Below are 19487 nucleotides of genomic sequence, written 5' to 3'. Positions count from 1 at the left end.
AATCACTTGAAACTCACAAAAGTAACAATAAATAAAAATTTATTGAAAATTAAATAATCAAAAACAGCCATTACTTTTGAATTGTTGATTAACATAATTATTTAAAAAACAAACTAATGAAACAGGCCTGGACAAAAATGATGGTACCTCTATAAAAGATTGAAAACTATTTGACCAGAGTGACATGATTAACTCAGGTGTGTCATTTAATTGACATCACAGGTGTTTCCAAACTCATAATCAGTCAGTCTGCCTATTTAAAGGGAGACAAGTAGTCACCCTGCTGTTTGGTGAAAAGGTGTGTACCACACTGAACATGGACAACAGAAAGCGAAGGAGAGAATTGTCCCAGGACATCCGAAAAAAAATTATAGACAAACATCTTAAAGGTAAAGGCTATAAGACCATCTCTAAACAGCTTGAAGTTCCTGTGACAACAGTGGCTCATATTATTCAGAAGTTCAAGACCCACGGGACAGTAGCCAACCTCCCTGGACGTGGCCGCAAGAGGAAAATTGATGACAAATTGAAGAGACGGATCGTTGGAATTGTATCCAAAGAGCCCAGAGCAACCTCCAAAGAAATTAAAGGTGAACTCCAAGGCCAAGGTACATCAGTGTCAGATCGCACCATTCGTGGTTGTTTGAGCCAAAGTGGACTTCATGGGAGACGACCAAGGAGGACACCACTGCTGAAAAAAACTCATAAAAAAGCGAGACTGGAATTTGCAAAAATGCATGTTGACAAGCCACAAAGCTTCTGGGAGAATGTCCTTTGGACAGATGAGACCAAACTGGAGCTTTTTGGTAAGGCACATCAACTCTATGTTCATAGACTCAAAAACCAAGCATACGAAGAAAAGAACACTGTCCCTACGGTGAAACATGGAGGAGGCTCAGTAATGTTTTGGGGCTGCTTTGCTGCATCTGGCACAGGGTGTCTTGAAAGTGTGCAAGGTACGATGAAATCTGAAGACTATCAAGGCATTCTGGAGAGAAATGTGCTGCCTAGTGTCAGAAAGCTTGGTCTCAGTCGCAGGTCATGGGTCTTCCAACAGGACAACGATCCAAAACACACAGCCAAAAACACCCAAGAATGGCTGAGAGAAAAGCGTTGGACTATTCTAAAGTGGCCTTCTATGAGCCCAGATCTGAATCCCATTGAACATATGTGGAAGGAGCTGAAACATGCCATTTGGAGAAGACACCCATCAAACCTGAGACAACTGGAGCTGTTTGCTCATGAGGAGTGGGCCAAAATACCTGTTGACAGCTGCAGAACGCTCATTGACAAATACAGAAATCGTTTAATTGCAGTGATTGCCTCAAAAGGTTGTGCAACAAAATATTAAGTTATGGGTACCATCATTTTTGTCCAGCCCTATTTCATTAGTTTGTTTTTTTAAATAATTATGTTAATCAACAATTCAAAAGTGATGGCTGATTTTGATTATTTAATTTTCAATAAATTTTTATTTATTGTTACTTTTGTGAGTTTCAAGTGATTTCAGTGAGAATTGTGGGGTTTTCCTTCTTTAACTGAGGGGTACCAACAATTTTGTCCACGTGTGTATTCATTGTTGGTGTCTTTGCTGATCCTGAAAATCAATGTATAATGTTTATGTGATAAAAGCTGCTTGTGCTATTTACCATACACGTTTCTCATTTAACACAGCTTTGGGATACTCGTTTTTAGGCTTTAATTGTGTATATTAAGATAATAGAGAATTGTAAATATAATTGTGTCACTATATTCAGTATGTTTTTAAAAATTCTATGTTTATTTTTCACACTGTGGCTGATAAGAAGGTGTTAAAACTGCTGTGATAGTCCTGTGAAAACAATGCATCTCCTGAACATGCTTTTATTGAGCTTGTCATTTTTATTAGATTTTTTTAAAGGTCATAGGTTTAGCTTAACAAGTAGAATTGTGCTAGTTTTTATCTGTAAAATTCAACACAACAAAATCTGGAGATGAATGGTTTTCTAAGGACTGCAAATTGATGTAATAAAAGATCTGGCCTGGTGTTTTTTCTTCACTTTTTCATGTCAATAAAAATATACTTAAATCTCCATCAACATCTTGTATTACCTGCTAGTAGACAACACATGAATTCATTTTTCAACTGAAAATGCTTTTCGAAAAAGCCACACCCTGTAGGTATTGTAAACTCAAAACAATTAGCCAGCAGCTCACTCACTTTGTATTTCATTCCTGTTCCTGACTCCTGCATGTATTCATGTTCTGAAAGCCTATTTGGGGCAATGAGCCAAGATAAATCAGCTTTTTTTGGATAAACATTGACAGGTTTAATGTGTAGGAGCATTAAAATAAGATAAAATAGTGCTTTACAGTGCAGCGATTATGGGAAAACTGATCTGATGCTGTAGTTTGGCCCGCTGACTGGATATAAAAATGGATGTCACCCATAGATATCCTGAGGAGCAGTTTTGAAGCTCACTGTGGCGACTGTGGTTATCACTACCTTGGCAAAACCTGATTCCTCCAAACTCAAAGCAAACCCAAAGATGAGCAACGAGGTGGAGTGTGAGTTAAGCTGAGGTGGGCCACGCCTTTAACTATGCATCACTTTAAGCCTTATTACACTTGAAATCGGTGAGTTAAATAAAAGTTTATTCAGTTATCATGGACTGGGAAAACAGCTAATAAAGCTTTTTTTGGCTGCGTGGGGGGCAACAAAATTTAAACACAATGACAAATTCAAACTCTTTTGAAGGACAGCACCTCCTGAAAATCTCGTTTTGCTGACCTGGTTCAGCTTCTCACCTCGCTACAGTGATCTACAGGTGAACTCCATGATCTATCAGCTATCACTGCCAGGTGTGTTTTCAGGCGCACTTCTGAGAAGAATAAAACCTTAATTAACTCTTTAATGTTACCTATTTCCAGCAAACATAGCGTAACATGAGCACCAGCTTGCAGGCCGAGTCCAACCTTTTGACTTTCTATTTGCTCCCCAACTGTTTCTAAGTGATATATTTTTGTTACAGCTGTAACACCATCTACCATTGGTGCTGGGCAGGTAGCGCACAGGGGATTTTTGGAGCTTTTTTTTCCACTGAAAGCAACCCCCTGCTGTTGATTGGGCAAGAGCAACGAGCTCTTTGGTCTCCAAACTGAATGGAACAACAGATTCAGGTGACAATTTTCTGAGCGTTTGTCATTACAAGCAACTCATCCACATGGAAGTACTCTTTTGATCCATTGTTACTTCTATTGTTGATCCATTTTAATGAAACCGTCTGGTGTAAAATGTTAAATGTTGCTATTAGACCCAATAACTGAAGCAAACCACTGTGTTGAATAGACTTAAATCATCTTTAATTGCATGTTGATATACTGCAAAGACAGGTAGAGAGGGATTCGAAGCCAACTGAGGGAGACAATGGTTCATATCTGTTTGCGCTCAGTTTCCCGCCTGTCTGTTCATAAATATGTCCACTCTTTGAATTTCTTTTATACTAGTATGAGCAAACACAGTGTTGAAGAGCCACACGAGATCCACACGTCATTCATGAAGCAGTGCACTGGTATGGCAGAGCCCTTTTGGTGAGTTTCTTCATGAAAGGTAGCCTCCGCTGCGCTTCCACATCATCCGCTACACTCCTAAAAATGCTACATTGGTTTCCCTCGCAAAAGCCACGATTTTCCAGTGTGCCTCGTGTTTATTGCACACGCATCTGTCCCCAAATACGCAAAGTAAAAGACAGAAAAACAAAACAAAAAAATGGCCATGAAAGAGGCGTCTAACTTGCCGCGAGGCACATAAACTCCCAAATATATATTTTGTGTTTGAACAAGTGTTTGCCATCATAAAAAAAAGCATCTGTAATATTTATATTTTTTACTTCCAACACAAACCTTCTTTTCCCACTAGTGTGCTCACAGCGAAGGTCAGTCATGCACAATAAATTCAAGACTTCTGGGTTCAAATAGGCCTTCAAACTGATGTCATGCATGAGAAAAATCAATCACATTATATCGGATTTGAAACAAATAAATGAGCAATCGTACAATCATCATCAATCACTGTAAAAATCCATAATAGTAGATGCAATCTGCTAAAAGTTAACCTTCAAAAAGTTTGCTTGCAGCCGGTAAAAGTGTTAAAACTGATCATCATCATCGCAGCAGCTCGTCAATTTCAAAGCGCTAATTCTTCTCTTTTGTCTTGTGAAATAATAACAAAAGCCATTATGGAGGGGGGAGAGGATGGATTTGTTTACTCGAGAAGTCACGATGCTGCTGTGATCAGCCACACATTGAGCACTCATCATCTCTGCCACACAGCAACCGACAGTTTTTCTTTTTGATTTTGTTATATCAGCAGCCTCTCTCTTTTCTCGGGGTGAAATCCTAAGAGGAAAAAGGACGGAAAGATGAGACGGAGACCTCCCTGCAGAGGCTCTGTGATTATAAATCAACAAATCAGACAGATGGAGGTCAGATGGGGAGCAGAGTTAACCTGAACATCCATTCCACGGTACTTGGTGGGGGCTTATGTTTAAAAGATGTACGCGTTCTGGGGCCGGGGCAGTCGCTGACCTATTTCAGATTGAAGGACGGGGCGATAGCGATTTGAAGGGGGCTAAAGGTGGCTTGCTTGTCCTTTCTGACACTGCCCCAATGTGGTATTTACAATCTAGGCTGAGGTGAAATAGAAAGAGATCAGATAATGCATTCTTTTTGTCCCATTCTCATTTAAAAGCAGGATAGCCAACAGCACAAACAATGCCATTAATGCCAGCATTTGCAACAGAAGCCGTGTAGTTTTAGCCTTTTTGAAAATGTCAGACTGAAAGGTTAAGAGAGAGGAGAAAACAGTCACAAGGATCTGAAACCAAACCTGGGACATAAAGGGGCAGTGTCTGGATGTTTCTGTGGGCGGATTCAGTCCTGCAGTTATCCACCGATGGAGACACACACACACACACACACACACACACACACACACACACACACACACACACACACACACACACACACACACACACACACACACACACACACACACACACACACACACACACACACACACACACACACACACACACACACACACACACATGTTTGTACTTCTATCTTAGTGAGGACATCCATAGGTATAATGCATTTCCTAGAGCCTTACCCAAACCTTAACCATCACAACTGATTGCCTAAACTTAATCCTTACCCTAACCCTAACCAAACCTCAATTCATACCTGTTCTCTAAAAACAAGTCTTCACCCTCAAACATGGCTGTTTCAAAGTGAGGACCGTCCAAAATGTCCTCACTTTGTAAAAATGTCCTCACTTTGATAGTTAAATGCAGAAAATGGTACTCACCATGTAGCAAGTACAAGAACACACACACACGCACACACACACACATAATGGCGGCACAGTGGCAAATTAAAGTCTCGACATTTAACATTTTTTGTAGCAGAAGCGTCTTCATGTAAATTCACGGTGCGATTTTTCCTGAAAAAGCGAAGAAGCATTTTGAGAAACAACAGATGACAGCACAGTGTGTTGTTACATATATTACACGTGAACGCTGGAGTTTTAGAAAAGTTCAAGAGGCGCCTGAAATATGAAAAACGCTCCCTTCATCTGCAGATAAAAGTGGCCACGATTTCCTGGGAAGCCTTAGCGATATTAAACATGAAGAGTAAGAGACAAACAACAATCATCTGAACCATCCTGGGCTGACTTTTTTTTTTGTTGTTTTTGTTTTTGGTATGGCAGCAATCCGTGTGATTGGTTGCCTTTGGTTCCTGTCATTCTTCTCTGTGGTTTGATGTATGGAGAGTGACAATTGAGTGAGAGTGTTTTCTGATGATAGAGAGCCACAACGGAACAGAGGAGCAGATGACAAATACAGCTTATCGGAGGATGTCATTTTGCTTTTCTTTTTTTAAATCCCGGAGAGCAGACAAGAAGAGAGAAGGCCCTCCATCACGTAAATAAATCAGCAACAGCGCAAATGAGTAGATAGGTTTTTATGAAATATCAGTTTTTCTATTCATTTTTTTTGTGCTCCTTGAGGGAGAAGCCTGAAAGGACTATTTTCTCAAAGCAAAGGAGGAGTTTTTTTTCTTTTTTCTTCTAGCCCTAGCGTTTAGTCAAGTGCAAAGGAGTCATTGTTTTGTGGAGGCATATGTATTTTGGCACACGTTTTCAGTTAAGTGTCAACTATGCACGCATGTGCATGTACAGCACAGTAGGCATGAGGTTTGGGATGATAAAAGCGAACAGAAGCAGAAGGTCCTTGGAGTGCGTCCATCCATTACTGGGAAAACAGTTTGAGGGATTCATGTATTTCTCTTGTTGTTGTTCTTGTTGGTGGTGAATACTGGAACTACAAGGAATCCAACCACAAACTGAATATCTGTGAGTTTTTCTCTAGCAAGAGTTAAAACTGACAAAAAGTTATAGAAATTTGTTAAAACTACATAATATTTCAAAATACATGTGGAATCAAGTAAAACTTTATATATGCACTTTATTTCTCCTTATCTCTTTTAAAACCTTGATTTTTTTAAAATCTTTTTCCTTAAATATATGCATATAAGTGGGATTTTATTTTTTCATTATAGCTCTTTCATCTGTATGTATATATGTACAGTATGTACTGATAAATAGGTAGACAAGGGGCTAATGTGGAAGCGTGTGTCGGTGTTTCAGGGGAAGGATACTAATTATTTATTTACACCATGCTCCGAGAGCCACTTGGGGTCCGGTGTAGACCGAGCCGGGGGTCTGGGGGTATATACTGATGAGGGTGGTTGTAAGGGGGAGGCGGGGGAGGCAGCGGGGGCTGGTGGCCGTCGTTGCCGTCCGGGGAGCGGACGGGGGTGGACATGGCGGACTGGCTAAGCTGGTGGTGGCTGTGGTGGTGGTGCTGGTAGTGGTGGTGTGTGGGCGTTTGGCTGAGGAAGGCCTCCATGCGTCCATGGCTGCTGTTGTCCAGCATGATGACCTTGACGATCTGCTGACACTGGATGAGTGTCTCGGGCCGCAGATCGGCCATGCTGACGGTGGGCTGGTGGTGCTGCTGGAGGGGAAGATGGTGGGCGGGGGTGCTCGCCGCTGACTGCAGCTGCGGGTGCTGAGGTGGAGGCGCCGGCCCCTGGGTCAACCCCGGGGGTCCCTGCTGGAAAAGCAGCTCTCCCCGGTGGTTAAGAAGGGCCACGCTCTCGGGACTCCGAGCCGTGCTGCTGCTGCTGCTGCTGAGCTGGTACGTCTGAAGCCTGTTGTGAATTGACACCTAGTTTAGAAAACAGCCAAGAGAACAGCATCAAATGTTATAAAACTGGTTCCTCCTCTACAATTCGTCAAGCCCTCTTTTTCTTTTTTTTTTTAGGGGGGGTGGTGGTGGTTGGTGAAAGCACAGCATACACACACACACACACCCACACACACACACAGGGCATGCGTGGGGGCTCGGGTGTTATCAGGGTCGGTGGAGGTGTCAAATCATTGTGAGTACTGTACACGCCCCTCCCTCCACCCCCACAGGTTGTGTAGATCGAGATGCTGGGAACACCAGTGTGTGACTGGGGTCAGGAGAACAGTGGTGGGAGTGGGGATGTGGATCAGAACGATGCTACAAAAGGGGCCCGGTGGTTCCAAAGGGGACACTGAGGGCCCCCGTGTCTCCCTTCCAAACCACTGTGTGGCACTATGGGGACAGCGGACACGAGGAGGCTTGGGGGGGAGGAGGGGGGAGGAGGAGGGGGAGTCGAGGTAGCCAGAACATAGACGGAGGTTATACGAAGAAGAGGGAGAGGTGGAAGAAGAGGAGGAGAGGAAGTGAGCAGACTGACAACCACAGACGTCCACAGGCAACAGTCATTTTAGAATGCAAAGCTCCAGATGTCACATTTGTTTCAACTCTCTGTTTCCTGCAGACAGCTTCCTTCCCTCAGTGTTCTTCCTGTTATCTCTGCTCCTTTACTGTATCTATCCTCGGATTGTTTTTTAAAAAAAAAAGTATCCTATTTTAGGAATCACGTCACATCCACTAAGTTACACTGCGCTTCTCAAAAGCAAAGTATCGTCAAAATTCATCGAATGAGCACAAACTGAAATGCATGTTGTGTTTGGTGGAAGAAGCTCATGTTCAAGTTGTGAAAAATCTGCAACAATATGCAATAAGTGTTTGCACCTTTAATCAAGATCAAGCTACAGTAATTTCAAAGTAGAAAAGTATTTTTGGTTAATGTCTGACATAATCTGCATTTGAAAACTTTGCTCATTTCTGAATTTTGTGAAACTAATCGATGTACTGCAATTCCAAATAAATATCAGTTGATTCCATACTTGGAAAACACAAGTTTACATCAAGAATGTAATATTTTTTTTCATTTGTTTTCTCACACACTCAGTCTAACTTTCCAACTCTGCACCTTAAAGTGGTCAAGGTTGTTCGTCAGACTGCTGCACCAAAAGTCTTTCCTTTAAATCAATTTTATGTCTACTAAACAGTGGCTGTGTCAATCAGAACATAATTTCCCACCAAAACTCTCCAGAATGGGGACTGTGGGAATAAGGTCAATGGTAATTCTCTTGCAATATAGTAGATCTTTAATGTGAAGTATCTGAGGTAGGACAGGGCTTACAGTGGTGTTCTCCCATTCACTTGCGGCTGCTGTGTGAAAGAACTCCATTAACATTTGCTCCTTTTCAATCCGACAGCCGCTATTTCTCCTTGACGACTTTGCGCATACATCTAAAGCACAGTGTCGCTGCACTCTGAAGCACTTCACACACAGAAAGGAGGATTTCACTGACTTTCTGGTGCCTTTCAAAAGTTACACTTCTAAACCCCTCTTTCAGACTTGCACTCCTTTCCGCTAATCTGCAGCATCTGAACATGTCAGCTTCATGTCTCAATCAGCACAGTGGACACTTTTCCGTAAAAGGTGCAACAGCAATCTTACGAAATCAGACCCTGTATTATTCAAATTTCCCTTTCAACATGTCTTAATTGTATGCAATTGCAGTAACGGATAGAAACAAAGATTCAGTAATAAGTAACATGGTCCCACAGGAACAAGAAGGAAACCACCTTGGTGAACTCTGTTGTTTTGTTTGTTGCGTTATTTCTATCCTGATAATCAATGTTGCAGAGTTGTGGTGGAGTAGTAAAGTTGCTAATATTGATTTTGAGCTATTCTCCAGTGCTGTGTAGGCAGGTCTATCCATGCAAGACTTATTTCAAGCTATCAACAGTTAACTGGACAGCTTGACAGGCTTGCTGTTAGCTCAAGCGTAGCCTTTGTTTATTAGTATAACTTCTTGAACTTTGATGTACTGTCCAATGTTGGACATGGGGCAAGTATCGCATGCATACTGAGACTCTGTTATAGGAATATCTAAATGAATCTGTCAGGGACATTAAAGATTCTAGGGTGAAAATCCATTTTTATTGTGTTTTGACGTCGTATAAAGTAAAAGCTGTTAAGATATAAAGACGCCCCCACAACTAGTCAGCCTCCCAGCTTTACAAGCCAGTAAGATTTTTACTGAACTGCTATATTCCTATTGAAACACCAATAGCTGTCGAGCTGAAGCTGTATAATCCTGCCCCATCACTGCCCACTACTTCTCGACGAACCATTCATTTTCAAGCCGCAACCCTGCATTGCTAAGCTACTAGTTTCATATCCACAACATTGTCAGACAAACTCATCAACCAGACGAGTTAAAAACAAGGGCTGTTGTTGAAATAGGAATGAAACCAGGTTTATTTAACAGATTGATGAGGCCGGCAATGTTGCGTTTCTGAGGTTGAAAAAGGACTTAAAAGTTTGTTTTACCAATCGCAGAAATTTGAAATCCATTAATAGATATTTCTAGAGCCCTATGTGACATCGCCAATTGTATTGTCTAAAATGATGATATAAAACTAACTAAACATCTTTTGCAAAACAAGCAAAGGTAACCGACACCATATTGTGAAATTGTCATCTTTTCATTATATTTTTTTGCCATTTCCAGAGAAAACAATTCATTAATTATTCAGAAGAAAGTGGCAAATTAATTTTAAATCAAAATAGCTGTCAGTTGTGGTTGCATTTGTGACTCGACGTGAGATGATCCCAGCTGACATGACTTTGCTCTGACGATCTCATCCACTTGCCTTGTGAAGCTGGTGGACACAGTGGGTGGCTCATTAGCCTGATTGGATGCACCTGGAAAGCAGCTGGCAGACCTTTAAAAGCTGGTTAGTTGGAGCAACCACTGTTTGCCAGCCTTTCTCACCAGTGACAATGGCCTGATTTTTTTTTATTTAATTTTTTTGTGGGGGCTTTCAAAACACAAAACCCATGTGCTGCTTTCAGTTCCATAAACACGTGCTTGTACTTGCTTTTTTTTGCAAAGCACTGTCTTATGTCTGTCACTATTTATTTGTTGAGGCTAAATGATCTCTTCCCTCTAATACAAAAACATGCAAACTTCACCAATCAGTGGGTGGCGTGTAGACTCTTTCTAGCCTGAGAAGCAAAACCCAGGACAAACTCCCTTCTGTAATGACTGTCTGTTCCCTACAAATATTAATTGCTGTCAGCTCACGGTGAATCAAACTGAAACTTTAAAACTGCCAGGGACAAATCCAGCATTTTAAAAAAGGATGGGGGCTATGTAAATTACCTCAACTGTCTTCAGTTTCCTCACAACTAACCAGTCATTTTGAAACCCCAGCACAGACAGACCGGCTTATTGTCACCACTCTGAGGCAGCCGGTAACATTCGACTCTCAACACCTTACTTATCAAATCTCCGAAGCTCGTCTCGAGATTTAGTACCCTTAGATTCTTGCCCCTGGTATGAGCAAATATTTCTCCCTCCTGGTTTCTGAGATAAATGTGTTTCGACAGCTAGCGGCTCCCCACCAGCCCCTGACATTTACTGTAGGATGCACGGCAGAGGGGAAGATGGCTGGTGAAGGTAGCTCAGACAAGCATGAAGACTGGCCTGAGGTGCAAACACTGGCGGAAAAAATCTGGAGAAGGAAGTGCCCTCAAGTCAACCCATAAGAAAATGATCAAAATTCCTATTTGGATTTGAATTAAAAAAGCAATATTGCAGGCGAAAATTGGAGATGGGAAACTGGAGATGTGATTGCATGGTGTAAGAGGCTGTCAAGCTCTTGGAAATCAAAAACCCAAAGGCTGCCGAGGGAGTCCCTAAATGATGCACATAAAAAAGTCCTTAGTGGAGCAATGAGTGCACGTCTGCTCTGCTCTAATTAATCATTCAACAGCCATTTACAGATATGAAAATGATGCCTTTCGGTGTGACATATATGTAATTACTTCTACTCAAAGCAGCACCTGAGAGTAGATTTACAACCTCGCGCAGCACCAATGGGCCGTGTGGAATTCAAACAGCCACTGAATGTCAAATTGACCCTGTGTATTTGGCATTTCGGCCCCGCCCTAAACTCCACAGCCACAAAAAATATGACTAGAAAAGATCATGGGAAGCCTCTGGGCTTGTAATTGCAAAGCCCCGACGGTACTGTAGTTCAGCTTGCTCTCTTGCTCGCACGAAACGTACGCATGAGAAGTTTCCCCCTGGAGGTCTGGCGAGGAGTGGGGAGGTGACGACTCCGGGTCAAATGAGCGTTAAATTTATCCGCCTGCATGTTGCAGTGTTAATTAAGGTCTCTCTGCTGAATGTGGGTACACACACACACACACACATTCACTCACACTCGCAGTAGATGCATTCCACACATGTCCCCAGCTACTTTTAGAAATGGCCGCCTTCTCTTTTTTCCTCTAAAGCCCCCAAAGGAGTCACAATTTCTGCCCGAGCTTGTGAAACTAATTACAACCTATTTCTTTTAAGGCTCGCAGATAATATTTAAGCCTCTGAGTCTGATGCATTTTCAGCGTGAGGAGAACCTGTTCTTGTGTTCATTTCCCCAAACCTCCGTCTTTAATTTTGGGATGACAAAGGAGTCCTTTATCTAATATTTTAGTTTGATTGGGTTTCCTCACATGCCCGCAGCTCTTTACCCAGAAGCACTCGTTCGCTCATGCACTCTTCACCCACGCTTGCTTGACGCCCCTCAGTCCTAAAGATATGACTAATCCTGAGCTTCTGTCCTGTCTCATCCTACGTGACACACTGCGCTGACTCTAACTGCTCTGACTTACCTGTTGTTTGGTACACGGACCTATCGCTAAGCACTTACCTCTACCGTGTTGTGTCCGCTTCTGTCATCTACCTCCTGGTTTCCTGAAGGTGGGACAAATAGAAGGAAAGAGGGGGGAAAAAGGTGGCAGCAAAATGTCTGGGTTAAACGCTAATGTTCTCTTACGGCATCTTTGAATCTTTCCGGGCATGAAACAGATTTTGAATCACCCTTTTTCGAAGATAAAGATGAAGGATAGAAGATTAAACTTTTTGTAAATGGAAGAAAATGCAGGTTTAAATGCATTTTGTCGAGTCTACAAAGCCAACTTTTTGTACTTAACATTTTCGTTAAGCCTCTGCTGTCTTTTGGCCTTTCAAAAACCAACAAAAAATTTAAGGAACATTTGTAACAAAAAGTCCAAATGTTAGCTAATGTGGAGTTAGTTCCACATACATACCATTAACTTATCATTATTTTGTGAGGTTGCAGACTCCAGATGCTGCTCATGCTAGTGGCCTCTTTTGTTTTTTTGGGGGGGGATTTGGGGAAGTTAACCTCCAGCACACAGCCAAACCCATTCGCTAGAACATGCAACTTTAGCCAGCCTTTATCACAATATCATGTGTGTAGTTAAGATTTACACTTTTTCTGCAACTTCAACTGAAGTGAACATCTGCTGTTGCTCACATTTACACTGAACAAGATCAGTGATGAAAAATAAATCTGAAAATGTTTTTTATTTAAAATCTTCTCAACTTATCCATATTGCATTTCTCAAAATAAGCAGTCAACACCATGGCTGAGCACTTACGACTTGTGATTGTGTCGCCCAAAATAGATCTGAGGGGACATTATGCATCTGCGCATTCTAGAAAAAGCAGCAATGGGGGTAAAAAAACTTCTAAACACATAACATTTATACATATGGATCAGTTTTGAGAGCTTTCGTTACTTACTTCAAACCAGTCCTCCCTGGTTCACAGCTGGCATGAGGAACTGTCAGGCTAACCTCGGCTGTCCTCTGGTGTTGTAGTATTTAGCTCACCTACCAACATTAAATATCATGTATGCCCTCTAGATGCCAGATTCAGTCCATCCAACCTTTCATATATGAATCACAAAGAGTTGGATAGCTGTCTATGTAATGGATCAAAATGTACTGTGGCAGGCAGCATGTAGTGGCTTTATGACAACATGAGACCATGACCCATAATCCAGTGTGATGGATTGTGTAATTTCTGTTGTTGTTTTCAAAGGAGAAATGAACTCAGAAAATCCCACTTGATTTTTTTTAATTTAGACCATGTAGTTATGAACTGCATATTTAAGACCCTTTACATGTTCCTCGTTTCAAAAATGGGTCAGCCTGAGACCGTTCCTAGCGAAATAGTAGTTACCTAAAGTAAAAATAAAATCTGCTACTTACAGCTGAAATGAGAAGCCGGCTTTTATTCACCTCTGTGTGAAATCAGGAGCACATTGTTTAAAAATACTGAGGATGGATGTCAAATCTGTCTTCACAAACTGAACATGTGCTGCAGCAGAAAGCTTTGCAGGCCTACTAAGGGGGGCGACGCTTAGCAAAGAGAGAACCACACAAATCCTAAATAATCCAACGCTTTAGCTCATAAAATTCTGCAGGCAGCACCTTCTCCTTACAAATATGAATGTTGTCCTTTTTTCAGTGGATCAATTCATAGAAACAGCAGCAGGATGGGGTCTCTGCACTGGGTTTTAAGAAGCAGCAGAGCTCACACACCTGATGGGGAGCCCTGTTTGCCGCGAAGCTCGAGCTGTGTGCCGTTGTTCTTTACCGAGTGCGTCTTGGCTCCCTGCTGCTTCTCCAGCTCCCCTGCGGAGAACGGAAAACAAAAATGATCATCCTCATAATCACCGTGACAGCGAGCAAAGGGAAGCAGATAAACCGGTGGATGGTGGCGGGGCAGAGCGACAATATTAACCGGCTTGTTTCTCTCCGTCAGAAGGGTGTGTGTGAACCCACACATGCACTCGCTGCCTCCCACTCTCTCCTCTAAGCTCAAAACATGATGCTCCCTCTCTCTAATTAAACTTCACACTTGATGGTAATTGCATGTCATTTCCAATCATGATGACTAAATGTTGTTTTGTCTCCAACACCACGCTGCATTCTAATTCTGATGCTGAAATACTGAACTGCCAGGTGAGACTTTCAGGGTGCAGAACAGCATGTCCTTCAAATCTGCATCCTGCAAATCTGAGAGGAACTGAAAGGAAAATGTCCTGTTTTGTAGTTTGTTTCTCAGAAATGAAAGATGAAGGTGAAAGCATACTATAAATGTTCCAGGACAACTTTATGTTGCAGGTCTTGATTTTCTTCATATTTTTCACAATAATTTACTGCAAAAGTTCCTGGAAGTAAATCTGTATTGTCATTAAAAATGGCGACTTAGTCTTATAGAAGATCAGCAGCCTGTAACTCAACGTATATGAAAAACGGGGTAGTAGTCAACTGATAATGATGTTTGCTTGGGTTTGAAAGAAAATCCTTTTTTTCTGGTGAAGGTAACATTAGATTATTCAGAAATCCAGTGAAGACATTGTTAATGTGGTAAATGACTATTCTAGCTAGAAATGGCAGATTTTTAATGGAATATCTACATAGAGGTACAGAGGAACATTTCCAGCAACCATCACTCCTGTGTTCTAATGTTACATTGTGTTAGCTAATGGTGGTGACAGGCTAACTGATGATTAGAAAACTTTTGTGCAGTTATGTTCACATATGAAGAAAAGTGTGAGTATTCATGGAAAACATGAAATCGTCTGGGTGACTGCAAACTTTTGAACAGTAGTTTATGTACATGTACTACATTTTTCCAAGTGCTCATACCTGTGGGGTGTAGTAGATGTTGATTTAGGGAAAAACTGACTATAAATTCTATATGTATTTTTATTGACTAATTCCATTCTGAATCTATTTTCATACTTGCTTCCTTTCTGCTTTGTGCTTACACAACCTGCAGTTCAGCCCAGTTCCGACAAAAATGGATGGGAGAAAGACTTTATTTTACAGAATCTTGGCAATGCAAATGCATTACTTTTGTTGAAAGTTCTTCCTTTTTTTTGATAGGCACAATCAAGAGGCAGACAGGAAAGCAGGGTGAAGACTGGGGGGGGGGCATGCAGTAAAGGGCTGTGAGCTGGAATCAAACCCAGGTCACTGTGCACATGAGTCACTTACTCAACCAGCTGAGCTATCTGGGCACCCATTTCAGCTGAATTTCAAATTTTCTTTTTTTCTTTTTTCCTACTTTTATTAATCCCCAGAGGGAAATTCTGTTTTTCGCAATTGGGGGTCAGAGGGCAGTGCCAGTCATGGTACGACACCCCTGGAGCAGGAAGGATTAAGGGCTTTGCTCAAGGACCAGAATTGGGGTTTGAACCTCTGACTTTCGGATCAGTAGTCCAGACCTTACCCATTGCACCACCACTGCCTCAAAATTGACATTTGGTTACATTTTCCAACAAAACAGCACTTCACAGATTGACAGACTGTCAGAGAGGTGAACATTTGAGGATTCTCTTGAGTCTTTGAAAGACTGCACGCCTTTCAAACATGCTGGGGTGTGTGTGATTGAGAGGCTTAATATATGCTATTATATGCTTAGAAGTAAAATTGTGTAATTAGAATTCAGCCCACAGACTACAGTAATCACTGACTTATTGACTGTAGAGAGGAAAACGTAAACGCTAAGCTCCGTGAATTGTTACTTCCTGTGCTGGTAAAGAGAGAGTTGGGAACTGAATGAGGATAATCAATTCCATCATAAATCTTTCTTATTAAACACAGCCATGTGCTGGAAAAAAAATCCATCTCCACATAAATGAACTCCTTCCTATTTCAAAGAGGGGAAGCCCAAACATAAGTGAGTTTGCCGCAGGCCTGTTTACTGATGTTCTAACAAAACGAAGCCCTCCGAGGAGGAAAGATGTGATGTTTGCCGGTGCAGGTGCCAGCTCTGTCTTGTTCCACATTTTAAAGATGCTCATCTAGCGAATCAGAAATGCTTGCTGTCTCTGCAAATATAATAAATGGATCCTGACTTTCATTCGTATCTGTACATTGGTTGATGGGTGTCTTCATATGAGGTGAATGTCTATTCTTTGCGCAGTTCCACACAGAGAAATATCTTCCTTTCGTCAACCCCTGCCTGTCTCCGTATGTTGTTGCCTCCCTCCCTGTGAAGGGTGAGACAGTTGCATCAAATCCCAGCAGGGATGCTCTCTTTGATGCCCACTGGCAGGAGTCGGGCTCCAGATACTCAGGTACTCCATGTGTGTCTAAGTACATGCAAGCGTAAGGTGAGAATCACCGAGAGAATTTCACATGCACACGAGTCCAAACAAGTCAGACGCCTGGCCGCTTTGAGGAACGCTGGCCTATTTTCACCTCCAGTTTACTGCCCTCCTGCAGTCTGCTGGAGCTGCAGTGCGCCAAAAGACACAAAAGAGGAAGTCAGTCTGCACAATACATGGATGGAACGCTGACTGCAAGATTGCAAATAATACAAAACAGAAGGTGATTTCTGGCTTGTGTCTCATCTGAGGACGGACTGATTCTCACTCAGAGTACCCAAGAATCAACAGAACTCTTCAAGATATGAAATTATTGATTTGGTTCTAAATGGAATAGGATGGTGACACTTCTTTTGTTGCATGGGAGGAAATAAATCAATTGGAAACTTCAGAACTTCTTTCTGGATTATGCTGCCTAGTGATGTATTTGTTTGTGGTGCAGCTTGTCATACCTGCTCAATCAGTTACAGAAGGCAAACAAAAATAAATTCTGTTTGTTTTATTGACCAAGTGTTTCTTATTTAAAAAAATTCTTTTTTGTTTTGTCATATCATATGTAACTACATATGGTTCAGAAACTATAACTATTTGACTTCTGCATTGGTAATTCTCAGTAAAGTGTGCTCAAAGATGGGACTTTTCATGACTTTCATTTTTTTTCAAATATTTCAACCGAACCATAATAAGGGAATATTTGATCAGCTTGTCTAAAATTTTACATTCTGAATCAGTTGCATGATGAGAAATAAAAAAGTAAGCTGTTTTTTTTCTTTAGTAGTTCCTCAAACATTGTCATTGAAAGTTAGTCTGAAATTTCAATGTGCAACAAATGTGCTGAAATGGCACCGAACAGGCAACAAAATACATAAATAAAAATATTAGAAAGTACTTAATATAAGAATCTAAAATATCACACATATCTTTGAAAATCTCTATATTTTATGCCCTTTGATTTCTCTGCATTTTTTAATGCAGGGAAATCAAAGACTTTTAAGCAGAAATTGTTCCAAAAATGTGATGTTTTGAGCTGGAATTTCCCACAATGAAGAGCCTGACATCATTTCAAGGAAAAACATCTAAATCAGAAGTTTATGCAGATTCGTTTGGCTTCTTTTAGGTCATAAATAGAATATATAATCTGACACCCTATAGTTTTCCCACTAGAGCATTTGGCAGCACCCAGTTTACACTCCCAGTCTGCTTTACGAAAGAAAGCTACATTATATTAGGTGTCACAGAAGATATTGCTAATGAAGGGGAAATAAATGAGGACAAGTATTGCATGTAAAGATTCTTTCAATCTTTTTTAAAAAAGGGGTAAAAACACCACTTCCCCTCAATACGGACACTCACACTCGATGCGTATCTGCTCCATCTCCGACACCTCTGCGATGGATTCCTTCAGGTCTTCTACAAACTTGAGCAGCTCTTCAGCACTTTGGGCGCAGAAGTTGAGGACCTGCTTCTTGTCCGAGCCAAACGGGGACAGGATGGTGATTCCATGAGGGTAGTCTGCGGAGCACGGAGGCCGCAAGTGAAAAGAAAACATAAGCTGCATTAGCAATAGCTTAATAACTGAGTGTTCAGGTATGAAGAGTATAAAAAAGGTCCCAGAGGTCAGTTTGAACTGCAAACTTGTATTTTGCAGACTTTCTTGTAAGATCGTGCAACTTTGGAAAGTGTATGCAATTCACTTGCAAAAAATGTGACTGAAGGAAATGCTTTATCTACAGTACTTTTTAATTTGCAACACGGTTCTGTACATAAGTTTTTCTTTTTAAGTAAATTTGCTTTTATACCATTCATTTACAGTGACTACATCGTGACTTACATTCATTTTCAAACAGGTGGAACTGCATGCCAAGTAGGCCCATAGCTTTGCAGAAAGTGTAGGCTGCAGTACTCTTCTTCTTTGGACAAAGCTTCAGGATCTGCAGAAATAAAACATCAACAGATCCAGAGCTACAGTGGCAGTTGTGAATGACAGGAGTGCCCATTAAATTCCTTTGTTCTATGTTCTCGATGCTTTATAAATCCTGTTGATTGTCGTGAGATTTCCATATCACAGAAGAACCTCAAAGAAAGCTCAAAGGGAACAAACTATTTGACAATTTAAAATACATTCCAAGAGTGGATAGTCAATATTAATGTACACTACAACCTTCAAAGTGATTCGAATTGTGCGTCGGTATTCTAATTTGTATGAAAAACAACACCTTGGCGAGCTTATATCAGGATGTATCAGAGATGTTATGGAGCTTTTTCACTGAATGACCTTCCAGATAGAGAAAGATGGAGCAAATCTGTTTTGCAGAGCGACTGTGGGGGCATAATTTAGCAGGCAAGGCGTATTAAACCAATACATCACACTGGCGCTTTAAATACTTCTTGATGCGTTCAAGCTGATAGAACAGAGGCCCCATCGCTTTCATTCCATAGTGAAAAAATTTCAAAGACAATTTCTGCCCCACATTCAAAGCTGTCACGAGAGATGCGTCTCTCTGGAATATGTCACACTGCTAACTTTTAGTGCCAAATGGACAGAATTTTACTCTGATGTTGGAAGATAACTTATCTTCAAATCGCCCCTTTACACTCTTTTCCTGCAGTGACCAGTTGGTGTTAAAGCTTCGGTTAAAAAAAATAAACTGTAAAAAACGGCTGCTATGTTTTTCTCTTCTGTTTGCTGCACGACTGAGATTTGACATCTGACAAAATTCTGAAAGGAGTTAAATTTTTCCAGAAAACCCCCTATATGACTCCGAATGAGCACTTTAATTATATCTAACATTAAACTTTTTGTAATTCCCAAAACTACACAACATTATATCTTATCTTTACCGTGGCTCAAGGGAAACACAGCTTTAACACCGACCTTTAAAGCTGCCCAGTTGGGGACAGATCTATGCGTATGGATACACTGCAATGCTGCATTCACAGCTATCTACTATTTAAAAAAAAAAAAAGCTGGCTGGAGAGGCCTGAGTTATGAAA

The 19487-nt window shown here is 41.2% G+C and overlaps 1 protein-coding gene across 3 annotated transcripts in view; it reads right to left on the bottom strand.

The window, feature by feature from the left end:
• Positions 1–3320: 3320 nt before the first annotated feature.
• The window catches only part of iqsec3a (IQ motif and Sec7 domain ArfGEF 3a), a 135991-nt gene continuing 119824 nt past the window's right edge, over positions 3321–19487 (bottom strand). For 2 of the 3 annotated variants that reach the window (XM_051938720.1, XM_051938770.1), the window contains 5 exons: positions 18325–18424; positions 17847–18005; positions 13915–14007; positions 12213–12256; positions 3321–7271 (listed from right to left, as the gene is read on the bottom strand). In XM_051938720.1, coding sequence (XP_051794680.1) covers positions 6711–7271; positions 12213–12256; positions 13915–14007; positions 17847–18005; positions 18325–18424 — 957 coding nt within the window. In that variant the 3' untranslated portion in view covers positions 3321–6710. The remainder of the gene's footprint in view (positions 7272–12212; positions 12257–13914; positions 14008–17846; positions 18006–18324; positions 18425–19487) is intronic. The other variant, XM_051938743.1, reaches the window with a different exon arrangement.

The sequence above is a fragment of the Acanthochromis polyacanthus genome, chromosome 1 (assembly GCF_021347895.1).
Source record: "Acanthochromis polyacanthus isolate Apoly-LR-REF ecotype Palm Island chromosome 1, KAUST_Apoly_ChrSc, whole genome shotgun sequence".
Lineage (NCBI taxonomy): Eukaryota > Metazoa > Chordata > Actinopteri > Pomacentridae > Acanthochromis > Acanthochromis polyacanthus.
Note: the sequence above shows the minus strand (reverse complement) of the source record. Positions and strands in the feature narration are given on the sequence as shown.